Source organism: Saprolegnia parasitica, assembly GCF_000151545.1.
Source record: "Saprolegnia parasitica CBS 223.65 unplaced genomic scaffold supercont2.2, whole genome shotgun sequence".
In the NCBI taxonomy this organism is placed as follows: Eukaryota; Oomycota; class Saprolegniomycetes; order Saprolegniales; family Saprolegniaceae; genus Saprolegnia; species Saprolegnia parasitica.
The window spans coordinates 645,379-668,141 of record NW_012156396.1 but is presented as its reverse complement, the minus strand read 5'-3'; the positions used below and the strand labels follow the sequence as shown (position 1 = coordinate 668,141).

General features: G+C 58.0%; 10 protein-coding genes across 10 annotated transcripts; 6 read left to right on the top strand and 4 right to left on the bottom strand.

The window, feature by feature from the left end:
- Nucleotides 1-65: 65 nt before the first annotated feature.
- Nucleotides 66-904, top strand: SPRG_00816 (hypothetical protein; the record flags this gene model as incomplete). The annotated part of the gene is made up of 1 exon (XM_012339032.1): nucleotides 66-904. One exon carries the CDS (start codon nucleotides 66-68, stop codon nucleotides 831-833), a length of 768 nt encoding a protein of 255 aa, XP_012194422.1. The 3' UTR covers nucleotides 834-904.
- Nucleotides 905-1,470: 566 nt separating this feature from the next.
- On the bottom strand, nucleotides 1,471-2,280 carry SPRG_00815 (hypothetical protein). Its single transcript, XM_012339031.1, has 3 exons — nucleotides 1,954-2,280; nucleotides 1,797-1,906; nucleotides 1,471-1,749 (listed from the first exon to the last, which is right to left on the bottom strand). The coding sequence occupies exons 1-3, from the start codon at nucleotides 2,261-2,263 to the stop codon at nucleotides 1,582-1,584; spliced, it is 588 nt and encodes a 195-aa protein (XP_012194421.1). The 5' UTR covers nucleotides 2,264-2,280; the 3' UTR covers nucleotides 1,471-1,581.
- A 240-nt stretch (nucleotides 2,281-2,520) lies between these two features.
- Nucleotides 2,521-3,098, top strand: SPRG_00814 (hypothetical protein). Its single transcript, XM_012339030.1, has 3 exons — nucleotides 2,521-2,782; nucleotides 2,840-2,853; nucleotides 2,911-3,098. Exons 1-3 carry the CDS (start codon nucleotides 2,531-2,533, stop codon nucleotides 3,065-3,067), a joined length of 423 nt encoding a protein of 140 aa, XP_012194420.1. The 5' UTR covers nucleotides 2,521-2,530; the 3' UTR covers nucleotides 3,068-3,098.
- Nucleotides 3,099-3,128: 30 nt separating this feature from the next.
- SPRG_00813 (hypothetical protein) lies at nucleotides 3,129-4,162 on the bottom strand (the record flags this gene model as incomplete). Its single annotated transcript, XM_012339029.1, has 2 exons — nucleotides 3,129-4,056; nucleotides 4,113-4,162. The coding sequence occupies 2 exons, from the start codon at nucleotides 4,160-4,162 to the stop codon at nucleotides 3,129-3,131; spliced, it is 978 nt and encodes a 325-aa protein (XP_012194419.1).
- A 283-nt stretch (nucleotides 4,163-4,445) lies between these two features.
- SPRG_00812 (hypothetical protein) lies at nucleotides 4,446-5,395 on the bottom strand (the record flags this gene model as incomplete). Its single annotated transcript, XM_012339028.1, has 6 exons — nucleotides 4,446-4,650; nucleotides 4,699-4,748; nucleotides 4,798-4,868; nucleotides 4,921-5,102; nucleotides 5,150-5,223; nucleotides 5,276-5,395. The coding sequence occupies 6 exons, from the start codon at nucleotides 5,393-5,395 to the stop codon at nucleotides 4,446-4,448; spliced, it is 702 nt and encodes a 233-aa protein (XP_012194418.1).
- Nucleotides 5,396-5,689: 294 nt separating this feature from the next.
- Nucleotides 5,690-6,983, top strand: SPRG_00811 (hypothetical protein). The gene is made up of 3 exons (XM_012339027.1): nucleotides 5,690-5,819; nucleotides 5,871-6,134; nucleotides 6,186-6,983. Exons 1-3 carry the CDS (start codon nucleotides 5,739-5,741, stop codon nucleotides 6,954-6,956), a joined length of 1,116 nt encoding a protein of 371 aa, XP_012194417.1. The 5' UTR covers nucleotides 5,690-5,738; the 3' UTR covers nucleotides 6,957-6,983.
- A 132-nt stretch (nucleotides 6,984-7,115) lies between these two features.
- On the top strand, nucleotides 7,116-9,081 carry SPRG_00810 (hypothetical protein; the record flags this gene model as incomplete). The annotated part of the gene is made up of 1 exon (XM_012339026.1): nucleotides 7,116-9,081. One exon carries the CDS (start codon nucleotides 7,116-7,118, stop codon nucleotides 9,003-9,005), a length of 1,890 nt encoding a protein of 629 aa, XP_012194416.1. The 3' UTR covers nucleotides 9,006-9,081.
- Nucleotides 9,082-9,248: 167 nt separating this feature from the next.
- Nucleotides 9,249-10,964, bottom strand: SPRG_00809 (hypothetical protein). The gene is made up of 4 exons (XM_012339025.1): nucleotides 10,751-10,964; nucleotides 10,264-10,705; nucleotides 9,597-10,216; nucleotides 9,249-9,553 (listed from the first exon to the last, which is right to left on the bottom strand). Exons 1-4 carry the CDS (start codon nucleotides 10,955-10,957, stop codon nucleotides 9,290-9,292), a joined length of 1,533 nt encoding a protein of 510 aa, XP_012194415.1. The 5' UTR covers nucleotides 10,958-10,964; the 3' UTR covers nucleotides 9,249-9,289.
- Nucleotides 10,965-12,093: 1,129 nt separating this feature from the next.
- Nucleotides 12,094-13,974, top strand: SPRG_00808 (hypothetical protein). Its single transcript, XM_012339024.1, has 2 exons — nucleotides 12,094-13,384; nucleotides 13,437-13,974. The coding sequence occupies exons 1-2, from the start codon at nucleotides 12,114-12,116 to the stop codon at nucleotides 13,909-13,911; spliced, it is 1,746 nt and encodes a 581-aa protein (XP_012194414.1). The 5' UTR covers nucleotides 12,094-12,113; the 3' UTR covers nucleotides 13,912-13,974.
- Nucleotides 13,975-15,569: 1,595 nt separating this feature from the next.
- Nucleotides 15,570-17,076, top strand: SPRG_00807 (hypothetical protein; the record flags this gene model as incomplete). Its single annotated transcript, XM_012339023.1, has 1 exon — nucleotides 15,570-17,076. One exon carries the CDS (start codon nucleotides 15,570-15,572, stop codon nucleotides 17,031-17,033), a length of 1,464 nt encoding a protein of 487 aa, XP_012194413.1. The 3' UTR covers nucleotides 17,034-17,076.
- Nucleotides 17,077-22,763: the final 5,687 nt, after the last annotated feature.

Sequence of the window (22,763 nt, the reverse complement as noted above, 5' to 3'; positions counted from 1 at the left end):
CAACTCGTTTGGTTTTTGACATCGCAGACCATTCTGTCTTTTACCTCGCCGAGCGCAAGCCAACGATGACCCAGCACGCGCAACTCGCCACGCCAGTCCAGTCGAGCTCGGACCTTGGCGTCGCACCGCGCTCGGCCCTCGAAGTGTTCCAGTATTACTTTTCCGGGAGTCTCTACTGGATCGGTGGCTGGTGCTTCCTCGCGGGCTCGATTCTGTACTACCCGCGCTACTACACCCTCTACGACATTGAAGGCCATGGCGCGGTCATTGGCGCGTGGCTCTTTGTCGTCGGGTGTTTTACGTTCCTCATCGGCAGTTGCTGGGACGCGATCTGCGCCAAGGCGTGCGAAGGCACCTCGAGCCTCCGGTTCTACCCGCTCATCTGCTCGCTTTGGAACGTCGTCGGCTCGGTGCAGTTTGTCATTGGCGGTTTTTACTTTGTCCCGGTGGTGTACGCGACCGCGCCGTCGGCCGGCTGCTTCCTCTTCATCACGGGCTGCTCGTGCTTCTTGATCGCGCTGGCGATTGACCTTGCGCGCATGTTCCAAGCCGGCTCGATCCGCGGCCAAGCGTGGTGGTACATTGCTGCTGTCTTCAACGTCCTCGGCAACATTCTCTTTATCGTTGGCAGCTACTACTTTCTGCCCGAATTCCTCACGCCGACCGACGACTCGGAAGAAGCACTGGCGATCGCGACCGACAACTCGGTCTTTGCCATCAACAACTTTGTCGTTGGGTCCATTGCTTTCGTCCTCGCGCCCACGGCCCAGCTCCTTGCGCAATACCTGGAGCCGGTGGGGGTCGCCGAGAGCAACGACAAGGTGATCGTCTAAGCCCTTGGAAGCTCGTTGCTCGTGTCATGTTAACATCGCGTTAGAATATATATATACTATGAAGCTAGAAACCAGGTTCACGAGAGGTGGCACTACGATTGGATGGTCATGATGGATGCATCCTTTGACGAAGGCCTCTACCAATGTGCAGATCGTCGCGGGTCCAAGGTGACACTTGCGACGATACTACTGTCGACATTTGGCTCACAGCGTTCTCGTTTGCAGCTGGGCGACGTGCAACCATCCATCACGGCGCGGCCGTCGAGCGACAGGGCTGAAAACGGTGCGTTTCCTCGTCACCGGTGGCGCATCAAGCTCGGTGGTGGCCCACATCACGCGCTTCCACCTCCATGCTCGTTGAACTCGAAGAGAAATTCCGTCCATCTTCTTCGTTTTGAATGATAGAGGAAGAAGATCTTTGCCCATCGTTGTTCATCTTCACGACAGGAGCACTCTCGCTATCACTGCGCAACGTACCAGTCCCAGCCTGGGACCGGACAACGTGCACCTGGGACTCCCAGGTGCACGTTGTGGCGATCACTTGCGAAGCCCAGTTCGGTCTGTTTGATCCTCAAATGGACTGTTCTTTCGACGCGATCGGGGCACGGATGGCTGGCGATCGAGGAGGAACGATGGCTTGGTCGGCAAGATGATCGTCGTCCGCACGATCGATGGTGTAATACGTTCATTCATCGTCAAATCTGGGGCCGAAAACTAAGGGCGAGATATCCATTGTCGTACGTAGCGCTTAGTGGCGGTGCTCCTTGTGCGAGCAGTCGCTGATCACGACCTTGGACGGGTAGACGCCTTCCTGGTTCATGCACGCAACCATGTTCTTGCGGATTTCGTCGGCAAGGTTGCGGTCGCGGCTGCGGAGCCAGAGCTCAAAGCGGTACGAGTGCGAGTCCTTCTTGTTCTACCAGCACGCATATAGTGATGCATTGACACGGCACCGCGCGATACCTTGTGCACGACGCGGGCGCCCGTGACTTCGTTGGTCGGGTCAATGGTTTCGCCAATCATGCCAAGCACGAGCTTGTCCCAGAGCTCGTCGAGCGGGCCAGCCTGCAGCTCTACAAAGGCGCCATTTAGCCTGCGTTTCGCCGCCCGCAGAGCGTACTGATCGAGAGCTGCCACTCGCCGCCGCTCATGTTGGCCGAGTCCTCCCACTCGGGGCGAATGCCTTCCTTGAAGACGGCGAACGATTGCACGGAGCGGTCCGTGAACTTCTTCTTGACGACGCCGTCGTTGAGCACCTGGGACGGCTTGGGGATGTTGTTCCAGTAGCCCCAGAACTCCTCAACGGTCGAGAAGGTGCAGAGGCGGTGGAGGTTCTCGCCGTAGTTGCTCTTGGAGCTACCAGAATCGCGCAGCTCCCAGATGCTCCACGCCGACTCGAGGGCGTGCGTCTCCGTTGGCTCGGTCGCCATCGTCGCTATGTCAAAAATGGCTGTCATTTTTTTCACATCCCGAGTCTGCATACAAAAAGCAAGCTATTTAATAAAAACACAGTGTGGGGCGCCCATGAATGGCAGTGTATCCGGAAATGCCGGATACGTACAAAGTGGCATATGCCGAAACGAAGCACTTCAATGCGGGACGAATTACGGATAACGCAATTAGACTTACGGATACGGCCAAGTGTCCGGATACGCTCGAATCCACCCTGCCACGTAGCATTTTCCGAGTTGCTCAAGATGCGCTTTGCCACGTGTGCCCTCGCTGTGCTCGCTGCGCTCGTCGCCGCGAAGGAGGACCTGCCGCCGACGGCGCCGCTGCGCATTGGCGTCAAGTATCGCCCTGAGTCGTGCGACCGCAAGTCCGAGAGCGGCGACCACCTCTCGATGCACTACACGGGCACGCTGCGCAAGGACGGCTCCAAGTTTGACTCGAGCCGCGACCGCAACCAGCCGTTCGAGTTCACGCTCGGGTCTGGCCAAGTCATCAAGGTACGGTCATTGCTTGCAGCCAACGCGAGTATGGTTCTGATCGCACAATCTTTGTAGGGCTGGGACCAAGGGTAGGCTGCCGCCGTCGCCTTTGACCATTGATCACTCATCTCATGTGCGTTGTCTAGTCTTGTGGGTATGTGCGTTGGTGAGAAGCGCCGCCTGACGATCCCGTCAGGCATGGGCTACGGCGACCACGGCTCGCCGCCCACGATCCCGGGCAAGGCGACGCTGGTCTTTGACGTCGAACTCCTCGCGATCAAAAACCCCAAGACGGAGCTCTAAACCAATGTACACCATCGTATTGTTCGTCATACCATATTTGCACTGGCTCTACTGCATACAACTACTGCCGCGAATCTCGCGCCGTGCGCAGGTCCTGGGCTTGAAACACTGACTCTTGCTCGAGCTTGCGCTTGGTGATATCCGACTTGTGGAACCGGGCGAGGACTTTTTCTTCAAACGCTGCCTCGTCAGCCATGCGTTGGGCGTCCTCGGGACTTGTTGCAGTGGGCTTGTCGTTCCATAGCATCGCCCACGTGGTGTGGAGCACGTCCTGCGCCGTCTCCACGAAGCTCATACTCTCACGCGTCTTTGGCAAGCTCTCAGGGGCTGTCGACTTGGGACGACCGGCTAGGATCGACGCGACCTTGGCGCGCAGTGCGTCCGGCGTTGCATCGAGCGACGAGGGCGACGTCACGTCTGCGAGGGTGGCCCAGAGGTCTTCGATGTGCAACGGCGTTGCCTTACGATCACCAGTATCCATGAGCTTGGCATAAAACTCTTTCCATGACGTTTTCCACGACTCGAGCGAGAAGAAATCATCCCACGTCACCTCGTCTTCTTCGTCCCACATCTCGCGCAGACGGACCCAGAGCGCCGCAACGCTCCACGTGGCCGGCGCCTCGAGAGTGGCTTCCGACAACTCTGTGTCTTCCTTTGCGCCAATGTCGTTTCTCGTTGCAGCCGCGTCTGCGCTCGTCAAAGGCGTGTCGGGCGCGGCGTCGCCCAAGACGGCAACCTCCATTGAACGCAAACGGGCTTGGAGCGTGTCGATCTTGGCGGCCATGGCCGCGAGCTCTGCTTTTCGCTGGGCCTCCTTGCTCTCTTCAATCTCGACTTCTGCGCGCGCCTTGGCGAGCATGACCAGCCGCGCCGCCTCGTTCTCGCTCTCCATTTCGATTTTGACGCTGTGGAGGTAGAGGCCGACCATGGTGCCGGGTCCAAACATGATGAAGCCATAGAACGCTAGCCGCGGACCAGAGACGAGATCGCTACGTACACAGAGAGACCATATGAGCGGATGTAACGTCTTGTCGAGCCCACGTACTCGAAGGCGCGCGCCGGCGCCGCCGAGAAGAGCTGCTTGAAGGACGCCATCGATGGCCACTGGCATCCGGATGGCCTCCCAGGATAGAAACACGCAACTCTAGCACACGCAACCTCGGCCTTGGAGACAACGACCTAAGCACCTTCCACGAAGCTGCAGACAACGAGGAATTGTATGTCGCCACACTCTTGTACGCCTGAGTGGGTTAACGCCTCGAGGTAGCTGATGTTAGCCTCCAGAGGACGACGCCAGGCGGCTTTTTCTCATGATGGACGACATGGCCACGTGCGATAATGTAATTGTTGGTCGCCTTGTCTAGCAGATTGAACACTATTAGACCATACTGTGCACGCGCGACTGAAAGTCTGCTTCGAGCTGCTGTAGTCGCTCCTGGGCTTTGTACAGCGTGGCGTTGGCCTGCTCGAGGTTGGGTGGCAGGCCCTGGAAGCGATCGACCTTGGCGCGAACCTCCTTGTTAGCAGCTTCGAGTTGTGCGCACTCTTGCTCGAGGCTAACGAGCACGTGGTGTTGCAAGGACCTACGCGTATGTTCAACATTAAGCTTTCATACAATCTCGTCGGCGTACGACGCTACGTCGAAGTAGCCGCGGTCGGCGAGGATCTTGTCAAGCTTGGCCTACGATCGGTGGTGGGATCGTCATCGTGCCCAAGCATTCAGAGCGTACAATCTCCTTTGAATACACTGCGTGCTTTCCTGCATACTCTTTGAGGCGACCGTCCATCGTCGCCACATTCTCTGCGCCAAAACCACACGTCATGTCTCCGTGCATGACGAGACGAGGTCGCACCGATCGCATCGCGCTCCTTGGACGCAGCGTCCAGCATCGCGAGCATGTGCTCCATCTCGCGCAGCTCGTCGTGCAGCTCTTGCTTGCGCTTGAGCTGCTTTGCTTCATGGCGTCGCCACGTGCTCACGGACGCACGGAGCGCGTCGTACTTTTCGCGCAAGTCCGAGATGGCAGCCACATACCTAACAACGCATACAAGTGCGATGCATGCTTCTTACGAGGTCTATACGCGCTGCTGTCGGTCGTATTGAGCTCGAGCACACTCGCTGCTTGTGCCATGAGGCGGATGTGCTTCTGGCTCGCCTACGAGCCATATCTCCCGTCGGCGTCATGAAGGTACGATGGCTGCACCCACCGAGGACAAGTCTTCTTCGCGCAGACCAATGTACTGTAGCAGGTCGGCGTGGAGCGCATGCTCGCGCTGCATGTCCTTCCGCAGCAGCTGCCGGACGGCCTCGGCGCTCTGGGTCGTCATGAGTGGCAAATCTTTTTTAGATTCGGCATGCTTGCCACATATGCCGCATGCAGGCATTCCGGCAACACCACGATGTGGCGCGCGTTGCTCTCCCACGCAAATCGCGCATCGTGCGTTCACCGCATCAGCGCTGTTGTTTATCTGCAAGTACGTGACCTCGTCCGACTGTGCACTAGGCCCAAGGTGCGAGGGCGATGCTGCCAACTCGTATTCGGCACATGCCGAATATAATATGTAAGAGACTGGGGTCGAATATATCGAGTATGAGAGGGCAATGAAACGATTGGTGGAATCGACTGGAGCAAAATATTGGATCGGGTCACAGCCCATTTCCGCAGCAGTCATGGCCGAGCCGCCGAAGAGCAAGAAGCACCGCAAGGACAAGCCGTGGGACACGGCCGACGTGGCCCACTGGAAAGTCGACGTACGTGCTTTAGGCCATGAGTGGTGAACCTGGCTAATTCGATGGCGATAGCAATGGAAGGACGAAGAGAACCCGACGGGCATGCTCGAGGAGAGCTCGTTCGCGACCTTGTTTCCCAAGTACCGTGAGAAGTACCTCCGCGAAGTGTGGCCGATCGTGACGAAGGCGCTCGATGCGTTCAAGATTGTGTGCGAGCTCAACCTGATTGAAGGCTCGATGACCGTGCGCACGACGAAGAAGACGTCCGACCCGTACATCGTGCTCAAGGCGCGCGACCTCATCAAGCTCCTGGCGCGCTCGATTCCTGTCAACCAGGTACTCATCTCTATGGCATTGAAGAGCAGCTGGAACGAGCGATGCGCGTAGGCCATCAAGATCCTCGAGGACGAGGTGCAGTGCGACATCATCAAAATTGGCGGTCTCGTGCGTAACAAGGAGCGCTTCGTGAAGCGCCGCCAGCGCCTCGTCGGCCCCGACGGCGCGACGCTCAAGGCAATCGAGCTCCTCACCAACTGCTACGTGCTCGTGCAGGGTAACACGGTCTCGGCCATGGGCCCGTACTCGGGCCTGCGTCATGTGCGCAAGATTGTCGAGGACTGCTTCCACAACGTCCACCCGATCTACAACATCAAGACGCTCATGATCAAGCGCGAGCTGTCCAAGGACCCGGCGCTCCAGGGCGAGAACTGGGACCGGTTCCTCCCCGTCTTCAAGAAGAAGAACGTGCAGACGAAGAAGCCGCACACGGTGCGCGAGAAGCGCGAGTACACGCCGTTCCCGCCCGCGCAGATGCCGAGCAAGGTCGACAAGGAGATCGAGTCGGGCGAGTACTTTATGAAGGAGCACGAGCGCAAGGCGATGAAGAAGGCGGCCAAGCAGGCCGTGAACCTCGAGGCCAAGGAGGTCCGCAAGGCCGAGAAGGCGGCGACCTTTGTGGCGCCGAGCGAGAAGGAAACGCAAAAGAAGCGCAAGCGCCAGGAAGACACGGCCGCGACCGGGCCGTCCGTGCACGAGCTCAAGGCCAAGTTCCTCGCGCAGGGCTCGACCCTCTCGGAGAAGAAGAAGACCAAGCCGACGTCGTCCGTCAACGACTTTGTCGCGGGCTCTGTCTCGAAAGCCAAGAAGAGCAAAAAGTAAATTTGAGTTATACACTACCTACGACGAGATCCGTCATGTTGAATCATCATTATCGCGTCGTATTTATTACGAAGCTTATCGGTTTCGCACACCGTCGAGCTATAAGAACTGAAACCGTGACCGAGAAGAGAGTGCTCACGAGATAGTACAGCGCCAGCGATGCCCACACGGGTCCATCCGTCGTCCTCTGGCGAGGCTCGGCCGTGGTTGGGCCAAGGCCTCGTGCTTGCGATCCTCTACCTCGTACTTGCGACCATCGTGGCTCTCTGCACGTACAACCTCGACCGCATCGCCAACACACCGGTTCAGCTCGGGCTGCAAATTCACACGTTTACGTACAACCAGTGGAACGTTCCGATCACGACGCTTCTCCGAAGCTCCACAAGCGTAGCGCCTCTGACCAACGACACCTACTCGCTCAGCGACCTCCTCTACAAGACGTGCGGCACGCGCGATCACGCGTGCGCGGCCGGCTTTTTAAATGCGACCAACGCCATTTGGGGCCATGTCGCCAAAGCGTTTTTGACGATCCCCGACTTTGACCAGCCGCGCTTCCAGGACCCGAGCCAGAGTGTTAGGATCCAGCACATTAGCAATCTCAACGGCTGGAACAAAGCGACGGCGCAGTTCTCGATGCCGGGCCATGACGTGGCCATGACGTGCATGATTCGACGGGCGAGCTTCCGTCGACGGTCGGCGCCCGCGTCGACGCCGTCGACGATCGATACGCTCGCCTTTTGCTCGCAGCGCGCCTTTGATCCGAACTGGGTTTGCGAGAATGATGTTGCCCCGAGTGTCAACACGTATGCGATCCAGGTCAACCAAGGCAAGGGCGTGTACGTGGGCGTCACGCCGCGCCACCAAGTGCACTTTAACCCTGGTGCTGTGGCCACGTTGACGGGCAATGGCACCATCTTGCTCGAGACCGTGCCGTCCATGGACGAGTACGGCGCCGGGATTCTCTCGATGAATGCGCCGTGGGACGTACTGACCGCCGGTAGCTGCGCAACGTTCAATGAAGCGACGGGCCTCGGCTGGTTTATGAAGGTCCAAGGGCTCGTGACGATGACGTGGAAGTGTGACTCGCTCATGCTCACAAATGCCATGGCGCTGTGGGCCCTTACGCTGGACTTGACGGTGATGCAGATCGTGTACCTTCGGCGCAGCGTCATCTGCTGCGGCCCCGTGTACATGGCCAAGAACGTTATTGGCCTCGTGATCCTCCTCGTGGCCTTTTACGGCAACAAGAATCTCCAGACGCTCACGACGTTTCTGTACATTAGCCCTAGCCACGACCCGGGCTGCTTTGCGCACTGCGGGCCTGCGCAGCTCGCCTCGATCGTCGGGATTATGACGGGGACGCTCGTCCAGACATGGTTCAATCCGCGACTGGTGACACAGACGTGGCTCCTTCTGCTCGCGAGCCTTGTCAACTGGATTCTGGTCTTTGTTCTCGAAGCGTTCGTGTTCCCGTCGCTGAGCCATGAAGTGCCGGGGCCGTGCGGGTCCCCGACCGCCACCAACTGCATTGCGTTCCACATGATTGAGCGCACGCACTACCTCTCGGCCGTCGCGTCGGGTGTCGTCATCGTCGTCGCCATCCGAAGTGTCCAGTTGGATACGAAACGCAGTGCCGCGCGAAGCGTGCACGCGCCCATTGCACCGACGCACTCGCTGCTGACGTACCTCGCCGTGACCGACCTGGCGTCGATTGTGACGTCGCAGCGCGGACTCACCAAGACGGTGCAGCGTGGCGGCAAGGACGTCGTCGCTCTTGATTCTGGCGTCCTTCTCATCAAGAGCATGGTTGAAGTGTCCCGGTCCGCCATCACACGCACGTCCAACCTCCAGCTTGAGCTCATCTACCGCCATTTACCGTTCGTATGGCTCCAAGCCTACATGAACCGAGCCATCGGGTCCATGCTCGTCGTGCATGTCAAGGACCATATTATTTTGCAGCGCTCGAGCTATCAGTGCCTCGGCGACATCCTCGCAGCACGTGAGGACGAAGACGCCGATGATGATCCGATCAAGAGCTACCTCCTCTGAAATGTTCACGATATAGCCCAGGGTTCCCCGCTCCTTGGCAAAGACAGCAGGTGCTCTCAACGTCGTGAACGACCGTCGAGGCCCTCGGTCGTACTTGGCGCTCGCTCGACAAGAGCACTTGCCAGTGAAATGAGAGTCCTTGCAAGCACGTACCCTTCCGACATCAGCTACTGTATACTAGTAGTAGCATTTTCCGCCACCCTTCGTGAGTGGTTTGATGTGCGATATGCTCTTTAATCAAGTCGACAGACATGAAAATGTTTAAAAGGACTATTAACGACCTTCTACTGCGGAGCGATGCGCCACGCCGAGAGGGGCAAGTGCTGCAGCGCGACGAGGCGCTGGTACACGAAGAGGAGCCAGAGCACGCCAAAGAGCGTGCAGAAAGCGACTTCGGTGAAGTAGCCGTCCCAGATCATAGTGCACGAGCCGCCGACGCCTTCGCAAGCGACCTTGGTGTGGTGCGTCGCGCACGCATTCGTCTCGTCGCTCGAGCAGACGCGGGTCGTCATCGAGTCAACGAATGCAAGGCTCAGCGAGTTGGGCCACTAGCCAATCGTACTCAGGAGGGTAGAGTGCAGTAGTTTGTACCTTGGAGCCGAGGTTGGAGACGGTATTGAGGTACGTCATGTACGTGCCGCCAATCGACGGGTCGCTCACTTGGGCGAAAAACGCCATTTGCGGCACGTACATCATGTTGGCCGCGACCTCGTGGAGTGCGCCTGAAGCCAAAATGAAGAGGTAGTAGTAGTAATGCACGTCTTCGTGGTGGCCCATCACGGTCGGCGTCGCCGCCACGATCGCTGCGTAGAGGAGGCCAACGACGAGTCGGCACGGAATGCCGTAGAGGAAGAGCTGGAGCGGCGCGTCCTTGCGAATGCGGTGGCTCAAGAAGACCGGGAGGAGGATGCCCAGCGGGACGAGGATGGGTGTGAGCATCGCCATCTTCTCTTTCTGGAGGCCATACTCGACGAGCTTGAGCGCCGAGACAGCGTCGGTCGCAGCAAACGCCACCTTGACGGTGAGCAGCACGGCCGTGAGCGACAGGACGGATGGAAGCCGCAGCACCGAGAGCATCTGCTTGTACGTCTCGAGGATCGAGAGGCTCTCGGCGGTCTCAGGCTTTTCGGTTTTGCAAAGCCAAATGAAGAGCGTGGTGCCACACATAACATAGCCCCAGAACCCCATAAAACCAGGCAAGGTCACGAGTCCTATGAAGAAACATGAGTGGACAAAGGGGACTCCAACTCTTATGTACCTGCATCCGGGTTTGGCGTCGACCGAAAGTACGCGTCGCACGTCGACGGATCGTAGAGCGCAAGAAACCCGACGTACGCGATGAAGTACCCGAGCGTTTGGCCGACCGAGTTGCACGTGGACGCGTACCCGACGTTCTTGGGGTGCAGCATCGTGAGCGCCCAGCCGTCGACCGCAATGTCCTGCGTCGCCATGAGCGCATACAAGACAAAGAAGAACGCCGTGAGCGCCACCACGTCGGGCTCGTCCATGGCGAGGACGCTGCCGACAAAGGGGCCACCAAAGACCATGAGGCCAGCGCAAAGGAACTGGACGGGAATGAGCCACGACTTGCGCCGGCCAAAGGTTTCCGAGTAGATCGCGTCGACGATCGGCGCCCACAGCAGCTTGAGGCTAAACGGCCACGACACCAAGCTGAACGTCGCCTGTTCGGCGTAGCCGACCTAGTCGCTTGCGTGGGGCGATGGACATGCTGCGACAGTCTGTACCTTTTCTTGGAGCAGGAACGGAATGCTGGACGAGAGGCCCATCGGAATTCCTTGCAGCGTGTAGAGCACGAGCAAGATGAGGATGGACCCGAGGTCGCTGTGGCTCGCATCATCCTCAAGGACGGTCGCGTGGGTCGCCGGCGGCGTGACAGTCTCGGTCGGCGGCGCCGCCGCCTTGCGCTGGCGCAGGCTGCTGCTCGTGGCCATCGTCGTGTCGGGAATGAGCAATCGGCCACCACGTGGCATGGAGGATTGCCGCGACTCGTTTCGACCAATCACATGACGCCGTTGCCGCACTACGGATAACCCTCAACTATCCGGAATCGAGCGCATTCGAGCGCTTCGAAGCGGTGGCGTCCTTTCACACGTGCATTTCACACACGTGCGAAGTATTTCCCACGGCACGGTGACGTCGGATTCGCGCCACAACGCGTCTCAAGTGGACGCTGTGTCGAGCTTGCTTGTAGAACTGAGTCCTCTCTGCGTCTCGCTTCCAGTGTGCTGGCGTTGTCGCGCCGTCCGTTGCAGTCTTTTCGCCCAGGTTCCGAGGGATGCGCCGTCGTCCAAGTCCAAGTGTACACATCACGACGCCCATTGCACCGTTGGGATTAATGTACCCGCGAGGCGGCCTCCTGGCCGCACATTTCAATTCCCTTGTCGTTGCTCACGCTCGCAAGACGGGTTGGTCACACCGTACGGTGCAGCTCATCGTCGTCACTTGCTCTTTCCATCCGAGCGGCCTCCTCACGCAAACCTACTCTTCAACACCAACGGGACGACGTGGCGTCGATTCTGTGCGCCACGATCCACGGTAGTGTACTGTACATGGTCTCGCGTGTCTTTCCTAATCTGTAAGTGGATCAATGTCTCTTCGCTCGACGGCGAGGAGCAAACTTGAACGAAATGTGTGGACGCGGTCCACTGACGGCCTGCGACACCCCGCCTCGCCCTCCTTTCGACCCGCGTCGTCGTCGTCCATCGTTATGGCCGTGCCTGCGTCGCGACGGCGCGGATGGCAACAAGCATCGCCTGCAATAAGATCTCACTGCTTTTTTCAGCTATTCGTACTCGACTGAGATGGCACCAAGATCTATGGAAGCCACGCAAATGAACGGGCGGTTGTCGGTGTCGCTGCCAGCGGTTCCAATGTGTAACGGCAGGTGGTTGGGTCTCGTTTTATTGCTTTCACAACTTTTCATACACAAACGCCATCAAGTATAAACATTGCATTAAATCAAACAGACCAGCTGGCCGCACTTGAGCGTGACACACGGCGCACTTTAGAGAGTCCACGGCCTGGCACTGCCAACCCGGCAAAGTACGTCGTCGAGGCAAACCGGGATTGGGCGAGTAGTAGACAAAGATGGCTCCGTCGCAATGGCCGCTGGACAACGGCAGCATTAGCTCCCCCGCGCTGCGCTGCGGCTCCAAGAACGTGGCCTCGTGCCTGCGCCGCGTGCAGTGCAGCGCCGTGCTCTTCGCGGTCCGCGTCTCGAAGCGCCCGCGGCTGCTGCGCCTGCTCGCGGTCCTCGTCGCGCTAGGCCTCGGCGTCGCGTATTGGTACCACAAGTACTTCAACATCAAGCCCGTCTTCCGGAGCGACATGGACACCACGATGACGACGGTCCCGCACTTCAACGCGGACCAGATCCACACGCGCTGGACCGACGAGTCGTTCGAGTGCATTGGGTGGCACGAGACCGACACGTGCGAGCCCGAGAACACGTACCCGCGGCGCGAGCTCGAAAAGATGCGGTCGTGCTCCGATATGGTCGAGCGGCGCAAGGCCGGCTACTGCGAAGTGCGCAACCGCACGAGCGGCGAGACGCTGCGCCTCATGGTCACGTCGTGCCGCAGCATCGTCAACCGCGACTTTACGTGCGATATGGCCCGGGACTTTTCCGAGTTTTCGCTCCTCGCCAAGCACTACCAGCACTCGCCGATGGCCACGTCGTTGACGCTGCCGACCGCGCAGCAGCACCCGCCGACGAATGCGATCTTGATGATTGTCTACGACAAGGTGCTCCCGTCGGCGTACGCAGCGATCCGCGTTTTGCGCGACCACGGCTGCCAGATCCCGATCGAAATGTGGTACCGTCCCGACGAAATGTCGGCCGACGTGCCCCTCATCCACGAGCTCACGCGCAACTACAACGTGCACATGCGCGAGATCTTTGACGAGCGCGCGCGGGGCTTCCACACCAAGCCGCACGCGGTCTACTACAGCGCGTACGACAACATTTTGCTCTTGGACGCCGACAACATTCCGGTGCGCGACCCGAGTTACCTCTTTGAGGACGCGACGTTTCTGCGGGAAGGCGCGTTGTTTTGGCCCGACTATTGGCAGCCGACCAACTCGCTCTTTGACGTGCACAGCCACTCGCTCGTGTGGCAGCTCCTCGGCATGGACTTCTGGGACCAATTTGAGCAAGAGTCCGGCCAAGTGCTCATCAACCGCCGCATGGCCAAGGACGCGCTCAACAAGCTCATGTACTACTCAACGCACGAGCCGCACCTCATCGACAAGCTGTCGCTGGTCTGGGGCGACAAGGATCTCTTCCGCCTCGCGTGGCGCAACACGTCGACGCCCTACCACATGATTGCGCGCCCACCGGCCATCGGCGGCATCTACAGGTACAAGAACCTGTCTCGGATATCTCGATCCGCTCACAGAGAATGCATCTAGCTACGCGAAGCGCATCTTTTGCGGCCTCGCCATGGTGCAGTACGACCCGTCGGGCAACATCATTTTCTTCCATCGCAACTCGGTCAAGCTCGACGGGTCGGCGCACCAGCCGCACACGATCACGCACATCCAGCAGTACCGGGCGTCCCACCCCGTCTCGGACTACCGCGTCGGCCAGATCATCGCCGAGCTCAACCAAGAGAGCTGCTACCACATTCGCTCCAACACGACGATCGACGGCGAGTTTCCGACGTTCATCACGCCGATCGAGTACACGCCGTACGCTGCGATCGAGCCGGCAGCGATCAAGTACTCGATCATGGGCCGGAAGCTCCACGAAGCCGGCATGGCGCATCGGCGCGTGGGCGAGTCGCTCGTGTACCTCGGCGTCATTGGCGCCGTCGTGCTCGTCTATTGGCAGTACGCCAAGCGCGCGCAGGGCAAGCACCTCCCCGCGCGATGGAAGTCGTACTAGCAAGTATTTCTCAGTAGAGTAAGAAGTAGAGTAAGATGATGAAAAAGAGAATTGCATGCGTCGTGTGGGCTTGGTCGCAATGGAGAGCGCACTGTCCGTGGGTCATGGCACCCAAGTGCGTCCTGGAGCCACCTCACGTGTCCATATCAGCTGCGTGACGACAGCGAGGACGCCACTCGACCACGAGCTAACCCCCCGCATTCGTCGTGGACAGGCTTAGCTGTGATCTCTCTGCGCCAACTTTCCGTTCATCTTCCGAGCGCAGCGTCATGCGAATTCAGAGCCATTGCTCGGATCAGCTCGTATGTTGGTGGCATACTAGTACTTTGCCAAGAGACGAGTTTGCCTTGAGCATACCAAGGAGGTAGAAGAGGATTTCTACTGAAAAGCTACGCTGGTGCGAGGTGCCTGACAAGGAATCGCGCCTATCTCACCATCAAGTTCGGCGCAAGGCAGCCAAGTGCGGCCTCGGATGGATCAGGACGTTCGTTGCCATGGTGGATCAGCTCGTTGGTGGGTTTGCGGCGGGCTCGCGACAGGCTCACGGCGCAGCAGAAAAGTACGACACCTGTAAAGAAGCAAGTGTGGGAGGACATATCCTAGACAAGCAAGCCATCGTTCAAGAAGGTGTCGCGTGCGCTTGCTCGTAAATTGGTACTAAACAAGAACACTAATAGGAGGACGAACGGGCGCCATATAATAATACTCTTGCATAGATTTCAGCCTCCGAGCATCCATCCAATCATATTTTCTGCATTGCGATCTGCGCTCGCCTCAAGAAACGAGGGGCCAAGCTTGAAGGATGAAAACACATGTCCCGCGATGTTCTGCGAACGCGTGGTGTGATGGACAGAGAAATGTGGGGCCCTCGAGGTCCTTTCGCACAGTGGATTCGAGTACAGTACCGGTGGCTGTCTATTTCAAATCCCCGCACTTCTCTGCACCTCCTTTCGATTTCTTGGGCCGCTTTTTTTTTTTGGCCGCCGCTTCAATCCTCTGTCGTGTGCCGGGTTGTTGCGTAGTAGCTTGGTACTAGCGTGGTAGCTTGGTGGTGCTGCTGGATGTACGGAATCGAACCGGGTTCGTCGACGCCGCCTTCTGGTCCGACCGACGCCTTGTCGTCGTCGTCGACGAGAAGCAACAGCGAGGTGCCAAGGACGAAGGGGACTCGTCCAGCTGCGCGCATCCGCCCTTCTTTGCGAGCGTCGGATTCTCGATACGGATCATCCACCTCTTGCGGGATGCCACTGCCATGGCGATCGCTTTGACGCGCCAGCTGGTGCTCCCAGCGAAGGATCCATCTGCGCTGGAAAGACAGGCGTGCAGGGTTGTCATGTTGTCGTCGTGGTCGTGGAGGACCAGCTTGAGGTCCTGCCGTCGTTGGCCCCCAAGGACTCGTTTGTACGAGGCAGATAACATCACCATCCACGTACGCAGGCGAGGATCGGTGCGAGATGGATGCTCACGACGCGCATCCAGGTACGAGTAGTAGGTGCGTGGGACGTTATCACGGGCGTTGGACGCTCGCATTGAAGTTCAAGCGCGATCGTGCTCGTGCTGCGTGAGTAGCCAGCCGTCCAGGCTGCAGACTCTTCCTTGAAGCAATGAAGCAGCTCTAACTAGGGTCATCACTTTTGCTTTCACCGCCTCCAGCAACCATGGGTCTCGAAGACGGCAAGGACTACGAAGCGGTTGCCACACCCGTCGACAAGGGCCTCGATGATGAACCCGCCGTCGACAAGCCTCTTGAAGGCTGCTCGATCGCGTTCATGATCCTCCTCTGTGCGCCCAAGATGGCCATGAACATGGCCTGGGCTGCGCAGTGGGCCGCCCTCGGCCCCGTGCTCCAGATCCTCCTCACGTCGTCGTGGGTTCAGGTCGTCCAGCTCGTCGGCCCCACGTCTGGTCTCCTCGTGGCGCCGACGATCGGCGTCCTCTCGGATGCGTGCACGTCCAAGTACGGTCGCCGCCGCCCGTACCTCTTCTGGGGCGCGATCACAAGCGCGCTCTGCTGGCTCGTCATGATGCACGCCGTCGACATTGGCGAGGCGCTTGGCGACACCAACACGACCATGATCAACAAGTACGTCGCCGACAAGACCGAGACGCTCATCGACCGCAAGTGGACCACGGTCTTTACCGTCCTCTGCTACGTTTGGATGGACATTACGTGCAACATCACCCAGGTCCCCGCGGGTCTCATCATCGCCGACTTTGCCGGCGATCGCCAAGTCACGGCCGCCTCGATCGGCGGCGCCTACTCGATCGCGGGCTCGTTTGCGGTCTCGGGCTACATCCTCTTTTTCGGCGCTGCCCACGAGTCGATCAAGTCGTTCATGACGATGCTCATCGTGATCATGCTCGTGACGACGATGGCGGTCGTTATCTTTGTCAAGGAGACGCCGTACGTGCCGCCCGTCCAGCGCGCCAAGGGCGCCGAGATCAAGGCGGCGTTCGTGGCGGTCTGGACCGGTATCAAGATCCTACCCAAGACGCTGGCCTACTATGCGGTCTGCTTCGTGCTCATCCAGTACGGCTTTACGGCCTACAACGGCGCGAAAGGCCAGTTCTTCGGCCTTGTCGTCAAGGGCGGGTCGGCCGAAGGCGCCGACAAGTGCGGCTCCAACTGCACGGAAGCGCAAACGAACTTCAACGACGGCGTCCAGCTCGCGAGTGGCACGACCGACACGATCTACAACTGCGTCTCGCTGCTCTTCCTCGCGGTGCTCCCGTACCTCGTGCGCAAGTTTGGCGCCAAGGCCGTCATCACGGGGACAACGATTCCGCAGATTCTGCTCATCGTCATGGCGTTCTGCAAGATCATTCCCGTGGACATGATCATTGTCATTGCGTGCTGCATGACGCAGAACACGATCTTCTCGCTCCAGATCCCGACGATCATGCACGTGGTCGGCCACGGCACCGAGAACAACCTCGGATTGTTTGCTGGCGCGTTCAACTCGGCCAACTGCCTCGGCCAGTTCCTCAACTTTGCCTTTGCGAGTGTCCTCGTCAAGACCGACATGGGCTACGCGCTTCCGGTGCTTGTCGGCGGTGTCTTGAGTGCACTCGCGTTCCTCGTCGCCTTCTTCAAGCTCGACCTCAAGATGAACACGATGTAATCGCCATCTATCTTTTTTATATCCCTCAAATGTTGTGGTCGTTCTTGATATCTTGATATTTGATGGACACAAAGCGGCGATGAGCTTCTCGACGACGCAGCCGCCAATGTAGGCTGTACTGTCGTGCGGAAGCATCGCCGCCGTCGCCGACTTCGAACCCGCAACGAGCTTCCTTTGGAAGCACAAGCACACTGCAAACACGCTGCGCTAATAGTAACTCAACGCGGTCTATCAGCTGTTGTCCATTTCGTTTTTCCACATTTTCTGTCTTTGGTGACCATTCTGTCTTTTCCTGATTTGCATTCTGTCTTTTCCTGATTTGCATTCTGTCTTTTCCTGGTTTGCATTCTGTCTTTTCCTGGTTAGCATTCTGTCTTTGCCTAATTTACATTCTGTATTTCTGATTTCCAGACACTGGATGGAAGAAAGGCAAACAAGATCTTAGTACGGTGGGCGTGAAAGGTCCCAAACTTCCTGCGATGGCCAAGCTCGTATGGATGCGATGTGCTTACCGAGGCCTCATGCATCTATTGCGGTAGAGAGACGGTGGGCGGTGGGCGCCGCACGCCATGTACCTCGGGTTCCTCGCGCTCATCGGGCTTGTCCTTGCCTTGAACCTCGTCATGACGCGGCAGCTCTCGATGCAGTCGCTGCGGCGGTCCCAAGCGGAGCCGAGCAGAAAGATGGACTTGTTTGGTGATATCCTGCACCTCAACAACCTCAACGAAGCATGCTTCCACGCCGGCGACGTGGTGATTCCGTGGACGTACAACAGCTCCAAGGTCGACGCCAGCTACGTCTGGACACCGCGCATGCAGATTGTGGAGCTCCTGGCGCAGTGTCCCGAGGTCGACGTCTTTTTACCGCCAGGTCTGCGCAACCACGGGTACTGCGAAGACGGTATGGCGTACGTCAAGTTTCTCAAGTCGCGCGCACTGCCCATTTGGGTCTTTGATTTAAGATTCAATTACCAAGGTCGAATCTCAACCTCAATCTCAAAGTTGTACTGACACGTTGATTTGTAGGCCGAAAAAACATCAACTATTTCGACTTGTGCCCCAAGACAGCCATGATCTTCATGAACCACTACACCGACGGCCTTTTGGACCGCCCCGACTTTCCCAAGGTACAAACCAACAAACAAAAACAGTACAATCTCAATCTCAACACTTGTTGTGTGATAGGAAAAAAAATCATTTTGATGCCCAACATTGAGATGTTTGAGCTCAAAGGAAACGACTTCCAGCGCTTTGACGCAGTGTTGTGCAAGACCCGCAACGCCTACGACCGGCTCACGCAATGGTGCGTCCTTCTCAAACCCACAATTTTTGAGATTGTAAATCGAATTAGAGAATGTCATTATTCTCGCGAGTAGGTTTCTCGACCATGGCAACCCGCGCGACACCAACGTGCTCTACGTGCAGCACACGTCGTCGGACCCGTCCACAGCCGCGCTCGTCCACGCGCTCTCGCACCCAGAGCTTCCACCGATCAAGGCCAAAGACTTTGACAAAATCACATTCTTCCACGCCAGTGGCCACAGCGCGCAGAAAAACACCAAGCGCATCTTCCAGTGCTGGGAGAGCCGACCGGATCTGCCGCCGATTGACATTTACTCCATGTACAGCGGCGTCAAGGAAGACTTTGATGAGATGTTTGGCGCCACGGGCGCACCCGCCAACGTTCGTTTTCACTTTGGCGAGGACATTGACGTGGCTCACTTTGGCCGCCTCCTCCTCGAGTCGAGCGCGATCTTGTGCCCGAGCAAGATGGAAGGCTTTGGCCACTACATCAACCAAGCACGCGCGTCCGGCGCGCTTGTCTTGACGACGAACGGGCCGCCCATGAATGAGTTTGTCGATGATGACTCTGGTGTCCTCATTGAAGCCTCCCGCCTCAGCCCCAACCGTACGATCCTATTTGTGTTGTTTGGATAAGAGGAGTGACCTTGCGTGCTTGTAGGAACCAGCTTCTGAGCATCTATGGCGGCATGGAGTGGGACGTGACGTCGCACGCGATTTGCGACGCGGTCGACAAGGTCGTTGCCATGACGCCGGCACAGCGAGAAGCGCTCGGCATGCGTGGGCGCTTCCGCTACGAGCAGCAGCTCGTCGAGTTTGATGCCGCGATGCGCCATGTTCGGATGCTCTTTGACCTGTAGCCAACGCAGAGTCTCATGCGTTGGCACCGGTAAATTTGTAGCTCCCTCGTCGCCTTTATCGCCCCTTATCAAGTCCCTCTCAGCTATGAAAATACAGTATTAATACCTACAAGTCCTCTCCAACCACCATATCATTCCTTGTACGACGACACCTTGTCCACACTGGAATAAACGCTCATAGTGTGCACATTGCACAACCGTGCATGTAAACTGCTCTTGACTTTCGACTCAATGCGACGACGGCAGCGACGAGGCTTGGCCGTCGCGGAGGCAAGGCGTATGGAGGCCGCAGGTCGGAATGCGGTACGTGCCTTCTCGCCAAGATGCAGAAATTAGGATTGGAATCTAACGGACAGGCCACCCGTTTAATCATGCCCGTTGTTGTTGAAGTGAAGAAGGGAGTCTATTTATTTGATGTATAATTTACACTGAACGGGATACGGTGGTGGATCCAAGGTGCTACGACGGCCGGCCGCCGAGATGCTTAGCCGAGCGGGAGACGTGGCGTGTGAACGGCACATGCCGGAACAAAGTTTGTCACGTAGTCATGCGTCGTGCCGCAGCGCTGCCATCAATTGGAAGAGGCACAATGCTGGAGTGTTCAGCAGCAGGTGTTGGAGGTGCAGCTTGGTCAAGAACGCGGCTCGTTGGGCGGCTGCCGCAGGCGTCACAAGGGGCGCCGGTTTAATCATGCCCGATAATGGCAACTTGCCAGAGTTGCTAACATCACCCATCGCCGTCTGCCAAATATTGATTGGAGACCACATGGCGGCACCAATCACAGCTTGCTGAGCTGCATAAGCGCTCATATGATAAGCGATAAGCGCTAGGCGTCGTCACACAGGTGTCTAGACTAGCTCTTCGATGATCCTATACCAAAAGTTGAGCCCATGATTGATTCGCCATGGCGATGGTTTATTCAATACTGTAAAACCAAATCGATTTGGTCCGGAAACACATGTTGTTTTGTGGATGGGAACGAGAGCGACCACGCTCGCTCAGGTGGTCAACGGAAACTCGAGCGACGCAAGCGAATCGTGCTTTGACAGGTTTTCAGCGCGTGCCCAGACAAAATGTTCGTGCACAATTCCGTGCACACGTCACATGTAAAACGTTGGACAGCGCACCCTCCGTGTGTCCGGCGTGTCCCAAGCCGTCGCTGGATCTTTGCCGACTGCTGTAGGGCCATGGCTGGGTCAGTTCAAGTTTTATCACAGACGTGGCATGGCCAACCTCGTCGTACGACCGAGACGCTTATGCGAATGCGACTCACGCCCTCTTCTTGTGCTTAGAAAGGACGATCGGTTTGGTCACTGCGCCCCAACATCGCAAGCTCGCGCTCGCCGCGTTGGCAGCGTGCGCCTTTACACTGCACTCGATCGTCTTTAGTAGCGTGCCGCAGCGCCCGCTCCTGCGCAGTAAGGGCGACGTGTCCTGGCCCAACGTCTTGTCCATGCGCACAGCGTCCGTGCACAGCTCGGACAAGGACGACGACCTCTTTGGCGACATAGTGCACCTCAACAACCTCAACGAAGCCTGCTTCCACGCCAGCGACAGTATCGTTCACTCGTCATACAACAGCTCGGATGTCGACCTCGCCCAGCTCTGGACCCGCGACGAGACGCCACAAAACGAGCTCGTTGCGCACCTCGCGCAGTGCCCCGAGGTCGATGTCTTCCTCCCCGCCGGCCTGCGCGACCACGGGTACTGCGAAGACGGTATGGCGTACGTCAAGTTTCTCAAGACACGTGCGCTGCCGCTCTGGGTCTTTGATTTGCACTTCGACTACCAAGGTCAAATCTCAATCTCAATCTCAACTAGGATCTGACATTGTACTTTGATTTGTAGGCCGGAAAAACATCAACTATTTTGACTTGTGCCCGAACACGGCGCTGCTCTTTATGAACCACTACACCGAAGGCCTCATGGACCGCGACGACTTTCCATCGGTAACTTGTTTCTGGGCGCGAAAAGTGGTCTCACAACTATCATCCTAGGACAAGGTGGTTGTCAACATGCCCAACGTTGAAATGTACGAGCTCAAGGACAAGGACTACCACCGCTTCGACGTCGTCCTCTGCAAGACGCGCGACGGCTACGACCGCCTCTCACAGTGGTATTAGCTCCTTCCCTCGCTCCGCTATAAAGTGTGACGACGTCCAAATCTAGGTATAAGGACTTTGGAAACCCGCGCAACACGACACTGCTCTACGTCCAGCACACGTCGTCCGACCCGTCGACGGTGGCCATTACGCATGCGATGGCGCACCCGGAGCTGCCGCCGATCCAGCCCAAGAACTTTGACCAGCTCACGTTCTTTCACGCCAACGGCCACAGCTGGCACAAGAGCACACGCGCGGTGCTCGAGTGCTGGCAACACCGACCTGATTTCCCGCGGATCGATATCTACTCGAGAAACTTGTGGACTCTCGAGCATTTCAACGAAATTTTTGGTGACGACGGCGCGCCATCGAATCTCCAGTTTCACCACGGCGAGGAAGTCGACGTCGCCCAGTTTGGCCGGCAGCTCCTCGAAACGAGTGCGATCTTGTGCCCGAGTCGCATGGAAGGCTTTGGCCACTACATCAACCAAGCACGCGCGTCCGGCTCGCTCGTCTTGACGACCAATGGACCGCCCATGAACGAATTCATTGACAACAACTCAGGCGTGCTCATCGAGGCGACAACGACAGAGCCCTACTGGTACACACATGCGCCTGCGTCAACCAAGGAGCTTACAGTCGACATCGAATTAGGAAGCAGATCCTAAGCACGTACGGGACCATGGAGTGGGACGTTTCGTGGAAGTCGATCTGCGATGCTGTCGACGAGGTGCTCGCGATGACGCCAGACGAGCGGCGTCGGCGCGCCGTCAACGGTCGCCAGCGCTACGAGCAGCAGCTGGCCGCGTTCAAGGAGAACATGCAGCGTGTCCGAGCCCTCTACCCTTTCCGAGAGCTCGTGTAAGAGGACTGCTGTATATACCGGTATATATGAACGTGTGTCGCGTTATCTCCGTTGTTACAAAGAGTTCGCATATGAGAGACTAGCCATCTCCTTCATTCGCTCGCTGGGCTGTGGCTGCGCAGGCGGCGGCGGGGGGGCTTGTCTTGCTCTTCTGTGGTCGTCCGGGGGCGCTTGCGGCCGCGGGTGAGGCCCATGACGACACGCTGCGGAGAGACCTTCCAGGCTTTGCCGTCGGCGGCAAAGCTACCCTCGGTAAGCAGTTTATTGAGGTCCTTGAGAGACGCCAACGACTGAGACGACCACTGTACCGTAAAGCTTTTGACCGCGTCGACCACGGCTACTTGCTCGCGGTGCTCCGCAAGTGGGGTCTCCCGCAGCGCTTCTGCACCATGGTGCAATGCTTGTACTCAGGACGCCGCTCCAAGATTCTCGTCAACGGCGACCTCTCGTCGCCCTTCTGCATCAAACGGGGGGTACTCCAAGGGGACCCGCTCTCGCCTCTGCTCTTCGTGATGGCGCTCGAACCGATGTGCCTCCAGCTCCGCAACCACGCCCAGGAACGGCCTCCAGATCGACTCGACGACGCACGTCGTCAGCTGTTT